A 20,029-nucleotide genomic window follows, 5' to 3' on the forward strand; every position below is an offset into this window, starting at 1 on the left:
AATAATTAAAATATTAAATTTTAAATTATATCAAATAATAATAATTAACGAATGTTTATATCCTCTCGTCGTGGAGACAAGACCTGGCCTTAGGAAACACGCCCAGTGAGGGAGCGGAAGAGTATGCGGCTGAGGGGTCCCAGAGCATCAGCACGGTGGGCGTGGCCAAGAAAGCTTCCCCGGGAGGGAACCTGGTTCGGTGAGTTCTAGGAATCAGTGGAGATGCAAAACAGAGCATTCTCAAAGTGAGGGACGGCGCCAAGGAAGACGTGGTGGGTAAGAAAGAGTACGAATAACGGAACGACGACGACACCGGAGAGTGGGGAGTGTTGGGATGCACAGCTGTGGGCAGGGTGGGGAGGACCCTGAAACAGCCCTTGTCCGTTCCCGGGCGCAGATGCTGGCAGGACGAGAGCGTTCTGGAAGAACCATGAGTTCCCGCGCTGTCCCGTCGGGCAGAGTAATTGCTTCCCTGGCAGGGGGTTGCGCCCTTGGACTTCCTTCCTTCTGTCAGGATCCTCCCTGCGTGTCGCCAGCACTTCAGGGAAGCAGCTCTGCTGGGAAAGAGGGGATGCGGCGGGCACCAGGAGGAGCGACGCGGTCAGCGAACTGGCACCCTGAGCCACCGCGCAAGCTGTGGCCAACCCAAGAACGTCGGCGCCGGCCCCACCCCCGCGTTGCCCGGGAAATCGGGGGCGTGGCTCTGCGCTCGCCGGTGGTGTCCAGGGGCGGGGCGCACAGTGGTTGGCGGGATGCGGCGTGTGTTGATGGATGGGCGGGGAGGGCGGCGATTGGCGAGATGCGGCAATGGGCGGGACAGGCACGCAGGGATTGGCGGGATGCTGCGAAGGGCGGGACGGGCGCGCGGGGATTGGCGGGATGCTGCGAAGGGCGGGACGGGCGCGCGGGGATTGGCGGGATGCAGCGCGCCGCGCGGTGAGTGGGGTCCGGTGGAGCAGGGTCCGCGGGGGACTGCAGATCCAGGCCGTGGAGCCGGGCTCCTAGGACCGTGGGCTCGTGTCTCGGCGGGCGTTCCGCAGCGGCCGCGTGGAGCCGAGCTGGAGGGCCGGCCGCGGTCCCATCCTGGACAGCGAGGCCTGGCTGCTGCCGCCATCAAGCAGGTTTGGGCTGAAAGCTCATTCACATTCACTCTTTCAACACGTGTGCAGAGCCTGTGTCCTAGGCCAGTCCTAAGCCAACTACGGAATTTTAAACTTGCTAATGGGTGTACTAAAAAAGTAAAAAGAAACAGCAGAAATCAATTTTGGTATCCCAATAAATATATCCAAACGTACTACTCTGCGAAATCTGGTGTGTGTCCTGCCCGTACATCGCAGTTGGACTCGCCGTATCTCCAGTACTCGGTAGCCTCAGGCTCCTAGTGGCTACATATAGGACAATACAGTTCCAGGTGCTGGCAATACCTCCAGGAATAAGACACAAAAATCTCCGCCCTCCTGGAACTTATGGTCTAGTCGGTGGAGGCAGACAACAAAATTTAAAATATATAGTTTATTAGAAGGTAAATACTGTAAACAGCAATACCATTGGAGAAGCAGAAGTACCAGCGAGGGCTGCAGTTGTAAATCAGATGGTCAAGGGCGAAGGTGAGTAAATTAGTAAGGACTTGAAGGAGATGAGCAAGTGAGCTGTGTAGGCACATGGGAGAGGAGCCAACAAGAGTGTGGAGGTCCTCTGCTGTGGGGAGGAACAGGTGGGGAGGAACAGTGGGGCAGATCTCATAGGCCATTGTAAGGACTTGGGGCTTTATTCAGTGAAATGGAGAAACTTTGGAGAGTCTTGAGCAGAGCAGTGACTGATTCATGTTTTTAGTTTTATTTTTATAATTTGGTAATAGGCATATTGTTGCATGGTACGCTTTTTTAATAAGGCAGGCCTCATGCCTGAAAGTGGGCAGGTGCTGGAGAGCTAGATGGAGACAGATCAGGAATTCCGTTTGGGGCTTGCTGAACTTGAGACACTGGTAGTTGTCAAGATGGAGCAGCCAGTAGATGCCTGAGTATGGAGTTCAGAGAGAGCTCCAGGTGGGACAAAGGCTCCTAGCTGTCCTTTTCTCCCTTTTTGGATGAAGGTTATAGGATAAGACATGGTATCCGGCCACAATAAATTTCCAGTTGGACATGACATTTGATGTTGACTACAGCTTTCCCCTTCTTTCCCAGTGTCCTTTGGGGGCAGTGAGGTCAGCTTGGCTGAGATACCAGGAAAGTTGCTGTTTTGGGGATGGGCTGGGTCAGGAATGCCTTTGTGTTCTCACAGTGACCCTTCTTGGCCTTGGCGAAGCTGTCCGGACAAAGCAAGCCAGGAGCACGACCATGTTTTCCGAGCAGGCTGCCCAGAGGGCCCACACTCTACTGTCCCCACCATCAGCCAACAATGCCACCTTTGCTCGGGTGCCTGTGGCAACCTACACCAACTCCTCGCAACCTTTCCGGCTCGGGGAGCGCAGCTTTAGCCGGCAGTATGCCCACATTTACGCCACCCGCCTCATCCAGATGAGACCCTTCCTGGTGAACCGGGCCCAGCAGCACTGGGGTAAGTGAGAGTTTGGGGAGGTGCTTCTGCCCCACCAGCCCAGAATTTAGAAATGTTGCACGAGAACTGGAACATTTCCCTGATTTATCCCACTTCCCATTACCTCGGGAAAATTAACTTCTTTTTCTTTAGTTTCAAGGATTAAATTAAGTAATTTGTGGGTTTAAAGTTAGGTTTAGTTCAGAGGCTGGTCCAAGGTAAGGGCTTTGTTCTGGGAGTGACAGTGATTATTTTATTGGCAGAGGAAAATGTTTTTCCTACCTTCAGTGCAAATTATTCAACCATTTGCCCACACTGTAACTAGAGAGGCTCTCAGCGTGGCAGGCTGGCTGGCGCCAAGAGCCAAGGTTAGTGAAGATGCACCCCCTGGTCTCGAGGGGACCCCCTCTGTTTACTGATGTCTGTTTGCCCCACCTCTGGGCCCTCCGTATTTGTTGGCTATGAAATTCTCTGTCCCTTGGGCTCACTGTCTTTCCTAATAAAGTAGCCTAATGAACACAGTACTTTTTCTTTTTCCCATTTCTTCCTTGGTGATCTCTCCCGCAGTTAGATTGTTCTTGTGGTGAAGCAGGGCCCCCCATCTACCATCTTTGACTGGTGAGTGATGCTGCATTACCCCATTCTTATCATTTGCAAGAGAGTGGCTTTCCATGTAGTTTCACATTCATCTCCTGTTAAGATTTTAAACTGAGGTCTTTGTAGATGAGACCATGCCTTGTTCATTTTTATTATCCCAGGCACCAGGCTTAATGGGTCTCAGCTCTGGTTGCAAGTTGTGTAAGGTTTTTTGGATTGGCCGGCGCCAGAGAAAGAAAGACGAGCAGAGTTGAAAGGGATAAGTAAAGAGGCTTTATTGGGGCACTCCTGGGTGAGGGTAACGAGTCCCAAGAGAGGGACCCAGGCGAGATTTTCGGGTCCCGGGAGAGAGAGAGAGAGAGAGACCCAAAAAGTCGCATCTCCCAGAAGTCTGAGTGGGTTTATATATGTTTTTAGGGCTGGGGGTAGGGGGTTTTTGGCAGGAAGATTTATGGTGGGGAGAGCAAGGAATTGTCCCTTGCAGTTTTAGGGCGGGTTTTGAGAAATAGGAGGGGCCAGTGGTATGTGTGGACTCTGGGAACCGAGACTCTTATCAGGGCAACCATCCAGGTGTGGTCGTCCTTTAACTTAGCTGGGCCTTGCAGGCATTGTCCTTGGCAGGTCTCGTGGGCTTCTTCTTTTTCCATTAGGGAGGGGAGGGGTGCCCACCACTAGCCTTACACGTTGAACCACGCAGGGAGCTTTGGAAGCCCATCCCTTCCCACACCAGGCCCCTGGATCCACTCTCATGTTATTACAGGCAGCGAGGAGAACACTGCCCAGAAATCTCCTCTCGAGGTCATCAAATTCCTTAGGAGTGTTTCTGTTTTCTTTACCTCAGGCAGAAGCGCTATTCACCGCTCTACGGCATAACAAGGGACTCTTTCCTCTGGCTCCCAGTAGCCCTTCTTTACAGCAGCACCCTCCTCTGGTAGCAGTTTCCCTTCCAGTTTTTATAGCTGCGAACAACCCCCCAGTGACGGGCAACAGCCACTCCCCTCTGCTCACAGACTGTGCTCCGGAATCAGGCAGCTGCCACAGTGAAGGCGGTGATTGGTGGTGGGGCAGCAGCGTTACTTGCTCACAGGCCTGGTGGTGGATGCTGGCTGTCACCCAGAACCCCTACACGTGGCTTCTCCGCGTGGCCTGGGCATCCTCACCAAGGCTCAGCCTGCCTCTCAGAATTGGTTTCTCTACTTACCTGTTTCCTGAATGTGCCAAGCCCTTCCTGCCGTGGCCTTTTCCCTTTGCCTGGCACACTCTTCCCATGGTTCCTTATGATCTCAGCTGAAGCAAAGTGTCATGTCCTTCGAGAGGCCACCTGTGGCCACCTTGACCGACCAGGGCCTCTTTTTCTCCCTCAGCTCCCCATTTGTTTGTAGCACTTGTCACAGTGGCTAACTATTAATACTTGTTTATCATCCGTTGTCTCTCTCCCTCCTAGACCGTAGGCTCAGCGGGGGCAATGCTGGCCTTTGTGTTCAGTTTCGACATTGATGCCAGCACATCGCATGGGCGGAAGGGTGTCTTTCTTGCCCTCGGTTACAAGGATGTGTCATTCCACACAGTGCTTAGGACACATATTTGGACCCCAACTGTGAGACCTTGGACACGTTACTTAACCTCTCTGTGCCTCAGTGGGGGTGATAATATCCACTCATGGCATGTTTTCAGGGTTGGCTGAGTTACATGTACGTTGCTTAGGCAGGGCCACCTGGAGCAGAGTAAGAGTGAGAGAGGTGGGGATTGGGGTCTGTTGTTTCTGTTGGTGTCTGGCATTTCTATCCAGTGCTCTTGCCCTCCTTATCTTGTTTTGAGTCACTCCCCTCTGGTGGTGTAGATCCGAGGAATGTTCTTGCTTATTCCGGGCAGCAGGGGTCTGAGCTGTGCTGGAGTCAGCTGGGCTGAGGGGGTGGTCTGGCATCCACCTTACAGCCCAGCTGGGTCTGTACTTTCTGGGGACTTGTGTTCCTCCCTCCTGCCGGCCCTGACTTTCATCACACCTTTCTTCCTGAGAGTGCCAGACCCTTCCTGTGTGTCCTTGTTTGCCCCCAGGATCCTGGGAAGGTGCTGAGAAGACGGCACCCAGGCGCTCTGGGTAAACAGGGCCACCTGACTCCACAGGGACTAGAACGGGTGGAGGGAGTGTAAGGTCTGCGTTTGGCTATCTCTGGTTTCAAGGAATGAAGCATTTGGTGGGGGTGGAGGGCAGGGTGGAAGAATCCAACCGCTTAAAGAAAACCATAATATTTTGGGGGCAGGGCTATGCTGAGACCTGGGTATGTCTTCCTAAGACTCAGTGTTACAGGTATGAGTGAAGTAATACTCTGTGTGAGCTTCCTGTGGCCACTCTATTAAAGCACCATGAACTGGCTGACTTAAAACAACAGACATTTATTCTCTCACAGTTCTGGAGGCTGGATGTTGAAGTCCAGGTGCCAGCAGGGCTGGTTCCTTCTGGAAGCCCTAGGGGAGGATCCTGCCTGGCCTCTTCCGGCTTCTGGTAGCTGCCCTGGCATCCCAGGGCTTGTGGCCACATCACTGCAATCTCTGCCCCACCTTCACGTGCCCTATTCTCTGTGTGTCTGTCTCTCTCTGCCTCTTATGAGGACACTTGGCATCCAGGGCCCGGCCATACCCAAAGTCCCTTGTCTCCTGTGACTGACTCACCCTGTACTGTCACCCTGAGGTACAGGGGTCCCTGCACTTGATGTTCTCTCCCTCCTGGCAAAGGCCAGGGCCCCAGGCTGCAGCGCTCCAGTGAGGCCATACGGTGCCCCATGCTGGAGGCCTGGGCTTTGTCAGGGTGGGGGCCGCCTAGTGTCTGAGTCTGTGTCCCTCGTGCCCAGGCAGTGGAGTCGGAGTGAAGAAGCTGTGTGAGCTGCAGCCTGGGGAGAAGTGCTGTGTGGTGGGGACTCTGTTCAAGGCCATGCGGCTCCAGCCATCCATCCTGCGAGAGATCAGTGAGGAGGTGAGTCGGGGCAGCTGGGCACACTGGGCCTCCCACTAAAACGCTTCCCTGATGTGCCACCCGTTGTAGAACCAGGGGATTGGGGATGATCCCCTGCCCATGGCGGGCAGGGGGAATAGGTCCAGAGACAACGGGCTCCAGAGGGGTGGGGACTGCAGTGTCACCTCACTAACAGGTTGGCTCTGGCCAAGACTACCTCCCATCTCTGCATTCCAGCACAACCTGCTCCCCCAGCCTCCTCGGAGCAAATACATCCACCCAAATGACGAGCTGGTCTTGGAAGATGAATTACAGCGTATCAAACTGAAAGGCATCATTGATGTATCAAAGTTGGTCACAGGTAGGGAGCCCAGTGAGGGGGTGAGGGGTGGTGTGGGTGGGGAGCCCGGAGGGTGGGGTAGCAGGGTGGCCTGTGTGTCGAGGGAACTGCACACCTGTATGTCCCTGGGGAGGCAGTGAGGGTTCAGACAGTAGGAAGCCATCAGAGTGGGTGAGACCTGGTAGAGAGACCCGTCTCCCAAAGGCAGTGACCCCAGAAGTAGGAATCAGTCCTGCAGTCCTAGGTGAGAATTCACCAGTGTGGCTGAGGGAGACTGGCTGGTTTTGCCTGTTTGGGAGACAGGAAGAAGGTAGTAGCAGCTGGGTTGCCCCCTTGGGCTGACACTGCTGCTTCCCAGGGACGGTCCTGGCCGTGTTTGGCTCCGTAAAAGACGATGGGAAGTTTCTAGTGGAGGACCACTGCTTCGCCGACCTTGCTCCGCAGAAGCCCATGCCCTCCCTCGACACAGACAGGTGAGGAGCCGCACTCAGGAGCCAGGACCTGGCCACAGCGCAGGGGAGGGAATCTGCGAGGCCCCGTCTGCAAGCAGCTGCCTCCTTTCTCAGCACCCTGGGGGACCCCACCGTCTCCCACAGGTTTGTGCTGCTGGTGTCCGGTCTGGGCCTGGGTGGAGGGGGAGGCGAGAGCCTGCTGGGCACCCAGCTGCTGGTGGACGTGGTGACGGGACAGCTCGGGGACGAAGGGGAGCAGTGCAGCGCCGCCCACGTCTCCCGGGTCATCCTCGCCGGGAACCTCCTCAGTCACAACACCCAGAGCAGAGATTCTATCAATAAGGTATGGAGCCCACCCGGCTGCATTCAGCCCCAGCATGGGAGAGGCTCGTAAGCCCCTCCTTCCCCACAGAGAGCGCCCTGCAGCGCCCTGCAGACTCTGGGGCCTTCTGCACTGGGGGCTCAGCCTCCTGCCCGGGCTCTCTCTGAGGGTGGCGGGAGGCTAAGGGAGCGAGGGTCTGTGGGACAACTCCTACGTCTTCTTGCGGCGGGGGCTTCGCTCTGCTCTCCTCTGAGCCCAGGACTCTTGAGTGTTCGTTCCTCTGATCTGAGCCCCAGTCAGGGCCTGACAGCTTCCTGGGCTTCTACCCCAGGCCAAGTACCTCACCAAGAAAACCCAGGCGGCCAGCGTGGAGGCGGTGAAGATGCTGGATGAGATCCTCCTGCAGCTGAGCGTGAGCGGGCTGGGGATCGGGGGCCGATGGACATTCCAGTCTTGAATCTGCCACTGGGCAACAGAGCAGGGAAAGGGAGGTAGAATGGCCTCCCTCAGGGCCCTTCAAACTCTCCCTGCCCTGTGCCTTCCAGGCCTCGGTGCCCGTGGACGTGATGCCAGGTGAATTTGATCCCACCAACTACACGCTCCCCCAGCAGCCCCTCCACCCCTGCATGTTCCCACTGGCCACTGCCTACTCCACGCTCCAGCTGGTCACCAACCCCTACCAGGCCACCATCGATGGAGTCAGGTAGCCAGTGCAGCCATGCTTCGGTCTGACCCAGCCTTTTGCTAAGGAGGCAACCCCCTCCTTCTCCCTTCCCCCAACCCCTCCCAGCCAGGAGTCAGCTGAACCTTGCCTTACAGATTCCTAGGGACATCAGGACAGAACGTGAGTGACATTTTCCGATACAGCAGCATGGAAGATCACTTGGAGATACTGGAGTGGACCCTGCGGGTCCGTCACATCAGCCCCACAGCCCCTGACACCCTAGGTAACGGGCTCAGCCACATGGGTGGGAGCAAAGGGCCAGGGAGGCCTGGCAGGGCCCTCATGTGCACAAGGTCCCCACTGTGTGCTTGCACTTACCAACCTTGCTGAGACCTAAGAAGCTCAGAAGCTTGATGTCTGTTTCGGAAGCTACTCTGGAATCGTAATTCTGTCTGTGGCCAAGCCATGCTCAGGGCCGAGGCCATGGGAGCGTATGGGAAGCCTAGCTGGCCAGAGCACAGCACCCTCACCCAGGGCCCACCCCGAAGGGCACAGGTAGCAGGGATGAGCTGACCTGCCCCTGGGGGCATGTGGCAATGTCTAGAGGTGCTTTTGTTGTCACAACTGGGGGTGCTGCTACTGGCACTTAGTGGGAGAGGCAGGGATGCTGGTCCACATCCTGGGCAGGGTTGCCCCCGGCAGGACCACCTGGCCCAGGTGTCCTGGGGCTGAGGCTGCGGCGCCCTGCTCAGCAGTAGGCCCTTCTCCTCCAGGTTGCTACCCCTTCTACAAAACTGACCCGTTCATCTTTCCGGAGTGCCCCCACGTCTACTTTTGTGGCAACACCCCCAGCTTTGGCTCCAAAATCATCCGAGGTAATTTTTGTCTTCTGGGGGCCCCAGGCCTGGGCTGTCATGTGGGATTTGCTCTCACTTGGGGACAAGGCTCACAGAGAAGAAAACCTACATCGTGGAGTCCCTGGCCCCCCCGTTGGATGGACAGCCCTAGGGCTGCTGAGTGGCCATCATTATATTGTGGGAAGCCAAGCTGAGTGGCCAACTGGGCAGGGGCTGAAATGGCTCCAAGCCTGTGTGCTTCTCTCAGGGCTGATTTCTGGTCTTCTACTGTCATTGTCCCACTGTGTGCCAATGAAGACGCCTGTTTACTTCGGTAGCTTCTCTTTGAGGCAGGCCTCACCTAGAACCTAAGGGGGGTCCTATGTGGCTTCTTTGCAGGCCCTGAGGACCAGACAGTGCTGTTGGTGACTGTCCCCGACTTCAGTGCCACGCAGACCGCCTGCCTCGTGAACCTGCGCAGCCTGGCCTGTCAGCCCATCAGCTTCTCAGGCTTTGGGGCAGAGGACGATGACCTGGGAGGCCTGGGGCTGGGCCTCTGACTCAGAAAGGCAGCCCTGTTGAGAGCCCGGATGGAGGCTGCTCACTCCCTGCAGTGTTAGCGTTGTAAATAAAGCCTGAACACCTGCTGCTGCGAGCTGGGAGCTCCTGGCACTTTTGGTACTGGACTCTCGCAGGGGAGCCCACGGTGACTGGAAGCCCTGCGCGCACTAGCCAGTCTCCCTCCTTCCTTCCCTCTCCCTGAGCCGGTCAGAACATGAGAGGTCAGTGCCATGAGCTTGTTTTATTCGAGTGACCTTGGCTCCCTCGACCTGCCCCCGCCCCAGTGCTGCAGCACCCTGTCCTTTACCGACAGGCGGCGCTGGAGCCTCTACACAGACAGACTCTGGCTCGTAGGTCCTGGTCACATTTATGCCCCCTCAAAGGGGCAGGACTGGCCCTTCCTGCAGGGTCCACACCGGGGGGCATTCCATGTGCTCATGTGTGATGTGACTGCAGGTGGCAGGCTCGGGAAGCGCTGCTGGAGCTGGAGCTGGGCCAGGGTCTTGGTGGGACTCTGATCTCAGAAGTCCCCAAAGTTCACTGTGTAGGTCTCGACTGTTGTGAAGGGGAATGCCTGGCCAGTGGCCATCTCCTCCTCCTCTATCTCCACCTCCTCTTCCTCCTCCTCCTCTACCTCAGTCCACCTTGGCTCCAGCTCAGGCTCCAGCTCGGTCCCAAACTCTGTCACTACTTCTGTGTAGGTCTCGGTCTCCGACTCCTCCCAGCCAGCAGTGGTGGTGGGTAGCGGGCCCCAGGGCTCCAGGGTAGTGCTCAGGGTGGTGGCAGGGGCAGGGGGCAGCGTGGGGGGCACAGTGGGGGGACTCGCGGTGGTGGTGGCATTGAGGCGCCGCAGCCGCATCTGTGCTCGCAGCCGCAGCCGGTACTGTAGGCGCCTCTGCTGCAGGCGCCGCTGCTGGGGGGTCATGGGCCGTGATGGGTCGATGTGTGGGATAGGCCGGTTCCCGTTCATGGCCAGGATCTCCCGGATGCGCTTCCAGTTGGAGCGAGCCAGGATGAAGTTGCACTGGGTCGCCCCAATGTCATAGTCCACGTTGCAGGTCTTGGCGCTCGGGGTGTAGCCCTCTGCATGGGCTGTCACGCGGTACTCACCCGGATTCAAGATGCGCCAGTAATCACCACCACTTGCTGCAGAGGGAGGACGTGCTGGCTGCCCCAGAGCACAACCCCCCCACCCCGCCCTCCCTCTGAGTCCAGTAGTCTGGCTCCCCAGACCTCACCCTCTGATCCGGCCCGCCCCATTTCCCTGACCCTGCCCTGAGTCCTGCCCCAGGCCCCACCTTCCCTTTCTGAACCCCGCCCCAGGCTCCCCACCCTACCCTGTACCACCCCAGGCCCCGCCCTCCCTGAGTCTTGCGTCTAGGCCCCCCCGCCGGCCCCCAGACCCTGCCCTTCCTCTCTGAGTACACCTCCCTACTCCTGTCCACCCTCTCTGGTGCGTTCCTCTTGGGAAGGTGGGGTAAAGGTGTGCACACAAGATACCTGTCTTCACACCGTGGTTAATGCCACTCACGGAGATGGTGGCGTTGGCAATGGGGATGCCTTGCTCGTCCGTCACCACCCCCTTAATGCCGCGGTGCACCTGGGGAAGCAGGCAGGGCTGGTGGTCCTCACGGAGACACCCCCGCCCCTTGGCCTGCTGCTGCTTCCTCCCTCCTGGGCAGGGCCGAGTCCCAGAGCACCGCCCTCCTCTCCCCCGTGCTGCCTAGGCCACCCCACCTGCTCCATGAAGGTGAGCAGCGCTTCCTTGTTGTTCTCCCACTCACGGGCCAGCTCACTCTCATGAGGGAACTTGTCACAGCCCAGGTAGATGGAGAGCTCCAGGCAGTTGGTATGCAGGTAACTGAAGTCATTGATAGCTGGCCAGGGACAGACAGACCTACAGTCACCCCCTCCTCAGGCCAGGCACCCGCCCACAGCCCCTCCCAGGCTGACTCACTCCCAGACCGGGGGTTCCACTTGGCCCCGTTGACGATGCCCATGCCGCCGGTGTAGTCCTGCGCCTGGCAGCCTCCCCGGTAGGGCTCAGTCATGGTGAGGTGGGTGGAGGCAAAAGAGATGGCCAGCCAGCGGAAGATGGCGTGGTCTGGGGTCTCCTGGGTCTCAGATAGTTCATCCTCGTCCTCCCCCCGGGCGGCTGCCAGGGCTGCGGCCCTCAGCTGCTCCTCGGTCGGCGGGCGGGCCATGTCATAGGGGTAAGACACGAGCCGCTCACCACCGTTCAGATTTGCTCCCAGCACGAAGGGGTTCTTCTCCATCCAGGCAATGATGGCCCTGACCTCTGTGGACACCTGGGGTGGCCAGGGCCTGTGAGGCCAGGGCTGCAGCCTCAAGTACCCATGTTCCCCCCCGCCCCCGACATCATCCTCCACAAAGTCCCACACCAGTGCTCACATTCCCCTCTGTCCCCCAGCCTCCAGATCCCAGGGTCCAAGCTGCTCCCCCTCCCCTGCCATGTCACCCAGACTGTGGCCTCACCGTGGAGTCTGGGGAAAGGTAGTGTTCAGGGATGGGCAGGTTATTGTTGGGGACCCGGTAGGGGACCCATTTCCTCTCTTCAGCTCCCCAGAGCACAGAGTTGAGATCCGGAAAGTCCTCAAAGATGTCAAAGCCCTCCTCGGTCCACAGTCCCAGTGCCCAGTTCCCAAACTCTGAGCCCTGCAGGGATCCAGCAGAGTGGGCATTGGCTGCCCCCACAACCCCCCCAGCCCTGCCTGTGTGGCCCCTGGCCAGCCCCTACCCACCTACCCACCATTTGCGCTGCCACTTCGTAGCCATCAGGGTTCAGCGAGGGCACGAGATGGATGCGCGTGTCTTGCACCAGGCTGCGCACTCGGGGGTTGCCATCGCGGTACTCGCGGCACAGGTACTGCATGAGGAGCAGCAGCAGCTCTCGGCCCAGCACCTCGTTGCCGTGGATCCCAGCTGTGTAGCGGAACTCGGGCTCCCCTGCAAGGGCAGGAGCATTAGCAATCGCTCAGTCTCCTGAGGCTCAGGGTGTCTGAGGAAGGACCCAGACCCACCTCATACCCGAGGGGCTGGGAGGCTGGGGGGATAGGGTACAGCTGAGGCTCGTAGGGCCCAGCAAGACAGGCTTGAGCCCCCAGGGGCTCCAGGAACAGGCAGGAGATGGTGATCTCTGCACATCAGCAGCACAGGCCCGGCTGCAGTGCCAGGGCCTTGCCTCCAACCCGCAGGGGAGGGGAAGCTGAGCCCTGTCCTGAGAGCACCCAGGCCGTGCCTCCAGGGCACAAGGCAGATAATGCCCCACAGACCCTCACCCAGCTCGTGCTCCCCAGGGTTGTCTGAGATCTCCATGGCATAGATCTTGAGTCCTCGTGAGCTCTTGCCCAGGCTGTACGTGCGGGTGATGGTGGGGCACTCCTCGTTCACCACCTTCATGAGCTAGAGGGGGCAGAGGACCCCAAATTATACAACTCACCCCTACTGACCATGCCTTGGTCTGCTTTATGGGGAGGGCTAGGCATGGCCCCTGCAGGTAACCCCCACCCCCTCAGGCAGCCCCCCGCAACTAGCCTCCTTCCTAAGGTGAGGGATGGCCAACGTCCCTCTCAGGGAGCCTGTGCAGTTGGAACCAACAGGGACTGGGCCAGGTGCTAGAAGCACCAGGCACACGCTCCTCCATCAGCCCATGGACAGGTCCCACCCCTGGCCCTGGGACAAGTGCTCCCAACCTGGCGCATGTCCTTGTAGCTGTGGTGCCGGAAGTCCAGGTCATCAGTAGCCACCACCTCGTTCTGTGTGTAGTAGCTATGGATGGCTGCAGAGGGTGGGCAGGCAGGGCTCTGAGCCAGCTGCCTGCCAGCCCAGCCCCAGGTCACCACAGCCTCCCCTCTGAGCCCCTGCCAGTCCCTCTGCACTCACGGGACACGGGGCACCCCAGCACCTCCAGGCGCATGCATAGGCTGCCATTCCAGGTGAGTGGGTAGATGCGGATGAAACGGGCCACCACAGGCTCCGGGAGCTCACTCAGCACAGGTGTGTCCTTGTCCACGTTCCCATGGAAGGTCTGGGGGGAGGCAGGCCTCAATGTGGCACCCCCATCCCCTCCAAGAGCCCTCCCCAGCCCAGACAATGGGAGCAGAGCTGAGGGCTCAGGCACCCACCATTTCCTCATAGCCATTGGTGTACATCACCCACGTTTGGCTGTCATTGCTGAAGCCCACGAAGAAGGTGGTCACAAAGTCGTCACTGTGGAACAGATGGCAGTCACGGTAAGGCTGCTCTGCTCTCCTGTCCCAGGCCCTCAGACGACCTCAGCCCCTTCTTCTGGGCCCAAGAAATGAAGAGCTAGCCTGGCTGTGGTGCATGGCCGGGGTCAGGAGCCTGGGTGCTATGCCCACAGGGTGGCTGTGGGAACGTGGTCTGTCCCTGACCTCGGGTGCTCATCGGGACACAGGGGCTGACGGGCCTGGCTGAGGAGTGGGGGTGGGCAGTGTCAGCCCCTCACTGATCTTTCTGACCTTCCTAAGCCACCTCCAGGGCCCACTGTAATGTCCCAAATGGGACACAGAACTGTGCCCGGAGCTACTGGCCCCTGCCAACAGCCTGTGAGCATACTGGATGCTGGAGTCTCGGCCCTGGGTGATGACGCCTGTGAACTGGGTGGTCCTCCTGGTGTCCACTTCAATCCACTGAGTCCTTGCGTCGTCCTCAGCACACCACGCCCCATCATAGTAGTCGTCCTCGTTGGTGCCAGCCTGTCCGGGGGCAGCAGGAGGCTGAGTATGGGTGGTGGAGCCCCTTGCCTGGCTGGGAGATGGCCCCGTCCCGATGCCCACCTGCATGTTGAGCCGGCCACGCTGTGCCCCCAGGCCGTGGCGCAGCATGGAGGAGGCTCGGATCTGGTTGTCCTCTATACGATGTGACTCCATCCCAATGGGGGGGCACTCTGGGGACATGAACCCCAAGCTGGTGTCTCACTAGCTTCATCCCTCCCTCCACCAAGCCCAGAACCAAGGAGCCCCGGGCCCACGCCCCAAACACCAGGGGGCGCCAGTGGCTCCCTGGTGCCACGCACCAGCCCACCTCAAAGTGACTCAAACCCAGGCCAGGGGCTGCTTCCAATCCCAGCCTGTGCTTCCCCTCCCTGGGCCTCAGCTGCCCCATGTCGAGAATGGGCTGACCATGCCTGGCTCTCAGGGGACAAAGGGCTCACACGAAATCACAGGCAGAGCCACCCTGGCGCCTGGGCAGTCACAGACATCGTCTGCACACTGGCCCTGCAGGGACAACTGCAAAGGCAAACCAACGCCCTGCTTCCCACCCAAGGGCCCAGGTCCTCCCCAACCTCTAGGTTAGGGGCCTAGAGAGCCACCGCCCCCCTGAAGCAGGCCAGCCTAGGGCCCAGAGTAGGGACAGCCCAGCAAGGCTGTGCTTGGCTCCCAGGGCCCCCACTTCTGGGCCTAAGAGTCTAAGAGCAGAAAGAGTTCTGGGGGCCTGGAGCCCCATCAGGAAATCCAGGTTCAGGTCCCATCTGTGCCCTTGGCAGGTCATTTATCCCCGTACCCCACCATCCTGTGGCCCCCGACCCCCACCCCCACTCCCCTGGACCCCCACTCACTGACTTTCTCTTTAGGAGTCCATTCCTCCTCCGACTCCTCACCCTTACGGGGCCCTGGGGACAATGAAGGGAGAGGCGGGTGCTGAGGGCCTGGGAGGCAAGCAGGAGTCCAGATGCCACCCCATGGAAACCCAGGCCCCGGCCCGGCCACACACCTTTGTGGTCCTTGCCCTTCTCCACAGCCCACTTGTCAGTCTCGTCCTCCTTGGGGCTGCCCTCCTTTTTGGGCTTCTCTGGAGAGTGCAAGGTAGGAGGGGCCTGTCAGCCTGGGCTTCCAGAGCACGCTGGTGGGGGTCGGGCTGAGCTAGGGGCACGTGGGGGTGGGCAAGCCCGAGGTGGCCCTGGGGGTAGGCCTGGTGTGGGAGCCCTCGGCCCCACTCACTCAGCTCGTCCTTCTCTTCGTCCGGCTGGCGCTCAGCGTCGGGCTTCTGGGGCGGGAAAGGCCGAAAGTAATAGTCCACTGTGGGGTGGGGGAGAGCCAGGCTGAGGCAGCCTGACCTGCTGCGGCCTCAGCTCCCTGGGCAGAGGGGAGGAGGACCAGGGTGGGGGACAGCCGAGAGGGGAGGGAGGGTCCCGCGGGGGTGGGGAGGCAGCCCGCACTCAGCGGGCAGCAGAGCAAAACTTTGCTGAAGTGGCCAGCCTGGCCCCCCAGGCAGCTTTGGCCTGAGGAAGGGAGGAGTCGAGGCCAGGCAGGGAGTAGTGCCCAAAGCACGGGACAGGCCTCAGGCGACAGCTGGCCCCTGTGGTCAGGAGTGGAGAGGGGGTGTCTCATGGGCTGAGCTGGGGCCCAGGGCTGGAGGGACTGATGGGGACATGAGTTAGAGGGCAGTGACGGCCCATCGGGCACTCTGAAGGGTGTGAGGCAGGGGCAGCACACGGCAGCAGGAAGCCGACCAGAGCACAGGTCGGGGGAGGGCTGGGGCCCACGGGAGTGACAAGGCTGAGGGCAAGGCCTAGGGACACCCCACCAGGGGCCAGAGGAATGTCAGGAACCAGGAAGTGGAGATGGGGCAGCAAGGCCGGGCGGCCACGCCGGGGCCCAGGTGAGGGGTGGCGAGGTAGCTGCGGCAGGTGGAGTTGCAAGGTGGGTCAGTCACCATGGCCATCTCCGGAGCGCACCCCTGGCCCTAAGGTCCACCCTGCCCGCGTCCCTCGGGCTCTGGGGCTCTCGGTACTCACTGTCATCATAGGTGGGGATCACGTAGCCATCTCCATAGTCAGGGGGCATCGGGGGCAGCACAGGCTTCAGAGGGGGCTCTGTGGAGGTGGGGAGGTGAGGAGCGGGGGGGCCTGGAGCCCCTGTACCCGCGCCCCTCCTCTCCTGCCCCTCCTACCTGTCCTCTCCTCCGGGGCCTCCACCTTCTCCTCAGGGCGCTGTGGCCAGAGCCGCTCGGGCCTCCTCCTGCTCGGGGGCGGCCTGGGCTGCTTCTGGCGCCGAATGTACTCAACTGAGGGGGAGGCGGGCTCTGAGTGGGGCCCGAGACTGGGACGAGGCCTCAGGTAGGACCCTCAGTGGGCCCCCCGGGCCAGGGTCCGACCCAGGCTGGGGCGGCAGGGCCCTACTCACAGTCCTCGTAGTCCTCCCTCTCTATCTGGTCGTTGTAGTCCAGCGTGGGCAGCTCAGTCTCCTCCTCCGGCTCTGAGAGGAAAGTGCTGGTAGCCGCCGGACAACCCCACCCAGGCCCACTCTGGAAAACCCCTCGGTCCAGCACACCAGGGCGGTTGGCCACCCTGAGGCCAGGCAGGTGCTGGCCACTCACCAGGCTGCTGCTCCCTGGCCTCCACACGGGTCTCCTCATCCGGACCCTGCCAGTTATTTGGAAGGGCCCCCCCTGCAACACAGGAGCCGCAGGAGCAGGTGGGCAGGAGGCCTGCTGTGACCACCTAGAGAGCCTGAGGCCACCAGCCACCCATGGAGCCCCCACAGACCCTCCAGATACCCTCCTGAAGCCGAGCTCTCTCCAAGGGGGCCTGGGCTCCTGTGGCCCTTGGCACCCTGCTGGCATCCCCCAGGGCCTGAGAGCTAGGTGGCCTTCTGGGAAACCCACCCTGCTGCCTGGGAGGCCTTGCAGCAAAGCCACCCCCAGCAGGGAAACGCAGGAGGCAACCTCGAAGGTTCAGAGCCTGGGGACACATGGCTGGGACCCAGGGGACAGAGATCTCCACCCACAGGCTGCCAAGTCTTTTCCCTACCAAGGAGATGCAGCAGCACTGAGAGAAGTCACCAAATTGTTAAGTTCATGACAAAAATGAGGCCCCAAAGCCCACCCCATCCAGGGGGGACCTGAGGGTCTACAGGAAGCAGGGACTCACCCTCACCCCTCCCTGCCTCCACCCCAGCAGGAGGTCAGAGCCCCATAACCCTGAAGAGCCTGGCACAAACCTCTCTCCTGGGGTAGCTCCTCGGGGCCAGGGCTGGGGGGCGGGGGCAGTGGCCACTCCAGGGTTTCTGAGGGGGCCATGGTGGGGGGCTTCTTCCCTGCCAGTGGCTTCTTGGTGGCCTTGGGTGGCTTCTCCTTGGGCTTCTTGGTGGCCTTGGGTGGCTTCTCCTTGGGCTTCTTGGTGGCCTTGGGTGGCTTCTCCTTGGGCTTCTTGGTGGCCTTGGGTGGCTTCTCCTTCCCCTTCTTGGGTGGCCTGGGGGACCCCTCCAGGGACTGTTTGGCTGCCTTGGGGCCTTTGTCTTTCTTGCCTTTCTTCCCTTTGTCTTTGGCCTTTTCTGGAGCTGCTGGCCAAGATGCAGACTCCAGTCAAACTAAAGGAGCCCACCCTGTGCCCGCACGTGGCCCCCACTCAAGATGCACACAACCTGGGCACAGCAACAGGGGCTGTCAGTTCCTGGTGCAGATGGGGAAACTGAGTGGTCCATGCAGGGGAACACTTGGCCGTGTGGCAGAGCTGGGATTTGGACCCAGGCTTTCTGTCTGCAAGTCTGGGGCTGTCACCACCAATCTCAGCCTCTCTAAAGTCTAAGCATGGGGCACTCAGCACCCAGGGAGAGGCCCTCATCCCCCCGCCTGCCAAAATCTCAAGAGGGGCCCCTCACAACCCACTCATTCACCAAATGTCCACTATTCTATGCTGGGCAGGAAAGGGGCAGAGAGGTGGCCGAGCCATCCAAGCCTGGAGGAGCACTTGGTCATCCCTGCCAACCACCATACAAGGTAAAGGACATGGGCCCAGGGCCCTCCCTGAGTCTGCCTGCAGGGGCAAGAAAAGCTTCAAAGGAAAGAGAAACTCGGTGGGCCTTGCAGCCCAAAGAGGAGGAAGTGATCCCATTTCAAAAAGTAAAGAGTTTGGAGTGGGTTGGAAGGATAGAGGTCCTGGGGGATCTGAGGAGCACGCAGAGGACAGAAGGGACAGGCAGGCAGCTTGTGGCTGCTCGTTCATTTCAGAGAGCTTGGGAGAGGGAGCAGGGGCTGGGCATGTGTCTGCTCCATGGGAATCTTCCCTGGACCCTAAGCAGGAGCTGCAAATGCTGTTGAGAACTTAATGGGAGGTGGGGGAGCAAGAAGGGAGTTTGGCAGAAACACAGGAAAAGCTACAAAATGCAGACAGCCAGGAGAAGCAGGGCTGCTACAGCAGCATCCCAGCGATGGACGACAGCAAGCCTGGAACAGGAGCTAGAGGCAGGAGGGGCCACAGGCAGCCGGGTGGGGTGCAACAGCCAGCAAAGACCCAGCGCTGGGGCTGCAGGGGAGGGGCTGCTGACATCAGGAATGACGAGTCTCCTAGGAAAGAGAGATCACAAGACCCTCTGCCACCCTCCAGCGGGCCACAATAAACAGCTAAGATTTATTGACAACCGATTATGTAAGAAACCCTGGGCTAAATGCTTTGGTGATGCATCATCTCGTCTAATTTCCATAGTAACCCCAGACTACCCACTGCCACCTGGAAGCCTTGAGCGGGAGGGGGTCTTCTGCAAACCCCTCACCTGCCTGTGTGCTCCTGGCCTAGGAGGCAAGGGCAAGAGGGAGGGAAGCCTGAAGCTGTGCCACCATCAGGCAGTGTGGCCCCAGTAGGATGGTAGGGTAGTGACACAGCACAGCCCCCCTAGGGGACACAGCATAGTCCCCAGTGGCTCAAGCCTAGTCCCTCTTGGGGCCTGGAGGACTGAGGATGAGGGACTAGGACAATCAGAGCCACTGGCCCCCAAAAGCAGCCCTGCTGCCCAGTCCTGGATGTGCCTCCAAGCCCATGGGCCCCAGGCCAGCACTGACCTCGGCCTGGCACAGTGTCCCGCCAGGCATCTGGGCTGGCGGGTGCATCAGTGAGCCATTCCTCCCCTGCGCAGGCTGGGGAGTGGCCAGACTCCGCCGAGTGCCTCTGTGCTCACCTGAGATGCCAGCCCCCCCACACCCCAGGGGCGCCCCGCCCCCGCAAGGCTCTTACCTTCTGCGGCCGCCCCCGCCTGCGTCCCTGACTTGTCCCGGGTCTGGGCTTTTCGGACGCGCAGGGTGGGCTCGGGAGGCGGCGGGGCCTCCACATCGTCCTCCCGGGGCTCTGGCTCCAGCTCCGACAGGAAGCCCTCGAGGAACTCCTCGATCTCATCGTCGGTCAGCACCGTCTGCGGGCGCCCCCCGGGGCACAGGGCCAGCAACGCCAGGAGGCAGCCCAGCAGGGGCGCCCCGCGCACGGCCATGGCGGCCGCGGCACGCGCGGGGGGCTCCCGGGAGGGCGTCGGGGGCAAGGGCAGGGGCAGAAGAAGGGGATGGGTGGGCGAGGGGACAGGGAGGGGCGGGAGAGGGGAATGGGTGGGCGAGGGGACGAGGAGCGGCGAGGGGATCGGGTTGGGCAAGGGGATCAGGGAGAGGCGCTGGGGGTCTCCGAGGCCGGCGGGGCTCAGGCCTGGTGGGGGGCTCCGAGGCACTGGCGGCGACTAGGCGCTCCGGCCCCGCGTGGCGCGCTCCCGCACGGACTGCCCTCTCCCAAGCGCTCGCGGGGGCCGGGGCGGGGTCGCCGGGGCTTCCGGAGCCGGCTCCCCACCCCCCGGGGGAGGAGTAGGAGGAGGGGAGGAGCCGGGAGTGGACCGAGGGGCTGCGGGCAAGGCGGGGGCCGCCTAGCAGTCCCGGCGCCGCGCGCTTGGCACTTTCCGAAGCCAGAACTGCGGCCGGCGTCCCAGTCGGAGACCTGTGCCCAGGACTGGGGATCTGGCGACGGGGGCGACTGG

At 60.5% G+C, this 20,029-nt stretch overlaps 2 protein-coding genes across 6 annotated transcripts; one reads left to right on the plus strand and one right to left on the minus strand.

Moving 5' to 3' along the window:
* Positions 1 to 898: 898 nt before the first annotated feature.
* POLD2 (DNA polymerase delta 2, accessory subunit) lies at positions 899 to 9,410 on the plus strand. 4 transcript variants are annotated; one of them, XM_069461540.1, is made up of 11 exons: positions 899 to 936; positions 2,281 to 2,556; positions 5,982 to 6,103; positions 6,320 to 6,443; positions 6,781 to 6,895; positions 7,019 to 7,217; positions 7,528 to 7,608; positions 7,742 to 7,899; positions 8,016 to 8,143; positions 8,634 to 8,735; positions 9,096 to 9,410. In XM_069461540.1, exons 2-11 carry the CDS (start codon positions 2,337 to 2,339, stop codon positions 9,254 to 9,256), a joined length of 1,410 nt encoding a protein of 469 aa, XP_069317641.1. In that variant the 5' UTR covers positions 899 to 936; positions 2,281 to 2,336; the 3' UTR covers positions 9,257 to 9,410. The 4 variants fall into 4 exon arrangements, with proteins under 4 accessions (XP_069317641.1, XP_069317640.1, XP_069317639.1 ...); XM_069461539.1 differs by having other exon boundaries at positions 900 to 936; positions 2,100 to 2,556; XM_069461538.1 differs by having other exon boundaries at positions 921 to 1,121.
* An 89-nt stretch (positions 9,411 to 9,499) lies between these two features.
* AEBP1 (AE binding protein 1) lies at positions 9,500 to 19,561 on the minus strand. 2 transcript variants are annotated; one of them, XM_069462671.1, is made up of 21 exons: positions 19,252 to 19,561; positions 17,243 to 17,581; positions 16,620 to 16,691; positions 16,427 to 16,498; positions 16,194 to 16,307; positions 16,039 to 16,116; positions 15,242 to 15,319; positions 15,015 to 15,092; positions 14,860 to 14,913; positions 14,078 to 14,187; positions 13,857 to 13,996; positions 13,403 to 13,487; positions 13,161 to 13,305; positions 12,971 to 13,056; positions 12,557 to 12,680; positions 12,028 to 12,224; positions 11,754 to 11,933; positions 11,215 to 11,566; positions 10,995 to 11,134; positions 10,758 to 10,857; positions 9,500 to 10,403 (listed from the first exon to the last, which is right to left on the minus strand). In XM_069462671.1, exons 1-21 carry the CDS (start codon positions 19,499 to 19,501, stop codon positions 9,778 to 9,780), a joined length of 3,420 nt encoding a protein of 1,139 aa, XP_069318772.1. In that variant the 5' UTR covers positions 19,502 to 19,561; the 3' UTR covers positions 9,500 to 9,777. The 2 variants fall into 2 exon arrangements, with proteins under 2 accessions (XP_069318772.1, XP_069318771.1); XM_069462670.1 differs by having other exon boundaries at positions 17,243 to 17,584.
* Between the last annotated feature and the right edge of the window lie 468 nt (positions 19,562 to 20,029).

The sequence above is a fragment of the Eulemur rufifrons genome, chromosome 29, assembly GCF_041146395.1.
Source record: "Eulemur rufifrons isolate Redbay chromosome 29, OSU_ERuf_1, whole genome shotgun sequence".
Lineage (NCBI taxonomy): Eukaryota > Metazoa > Chordata > Mammalia > Primates > Lemuridae > Eulemur > Eulemur rufifrons.

What these genes read in the sequence shown, in the direction of transcription:
- POLD2 (XM_069461539.1), top strand. Translation starts at nt 2,142, where the DNA reads ATGACATTTGATGTTGACTACAGCTTTCCCCTTCTTTCCCAGTGTCCT. An exon ending in GCCACCATCGATGGAGTCAG is followed by an intron (nt 7,900 to 8,015) that starts GTAGCCAGTGCA and finishes CTTGCCTTACAG; the next exon opens with ATTCCTAGGGACATCAGGAC. An exon ending in CACAGCCCCTGACACCCTAG is followed by an intron (nt 8,144 to 8,633) that starts GTAACGGGCTCA and finishes CTTCTCCTCCAG; the next exon opens with GTTGCTACCCCTTCTACAAA.
- AEBP1 (XM_069462670.1), bottom strand. Translation starts at nt 19,501, where the DNA reads ATGGCCGTGCGCGGGGCGCCCCTGCTGGGCTGCCTCCTGGCGTTGCTG. An exon ending in CGAAGAGAAGGACGAGCTGA is followed by an intron (nt 15,093 to 15,241) that starts GTGAGTGGGGCC and finishes TGCACTCTCCAG; the next exon opens with AGAAGCCCAAAAAGGAGGGC. An exon ending in TGCTCACCTTCATGGAGCAG is followed by an intron (nt 10,858 to 10,994) that starts GTGGGGTGGCCT and finishes CTGCTTCCCCAG; the next exon opens with GTGCACCGCGGCATTAAGGG.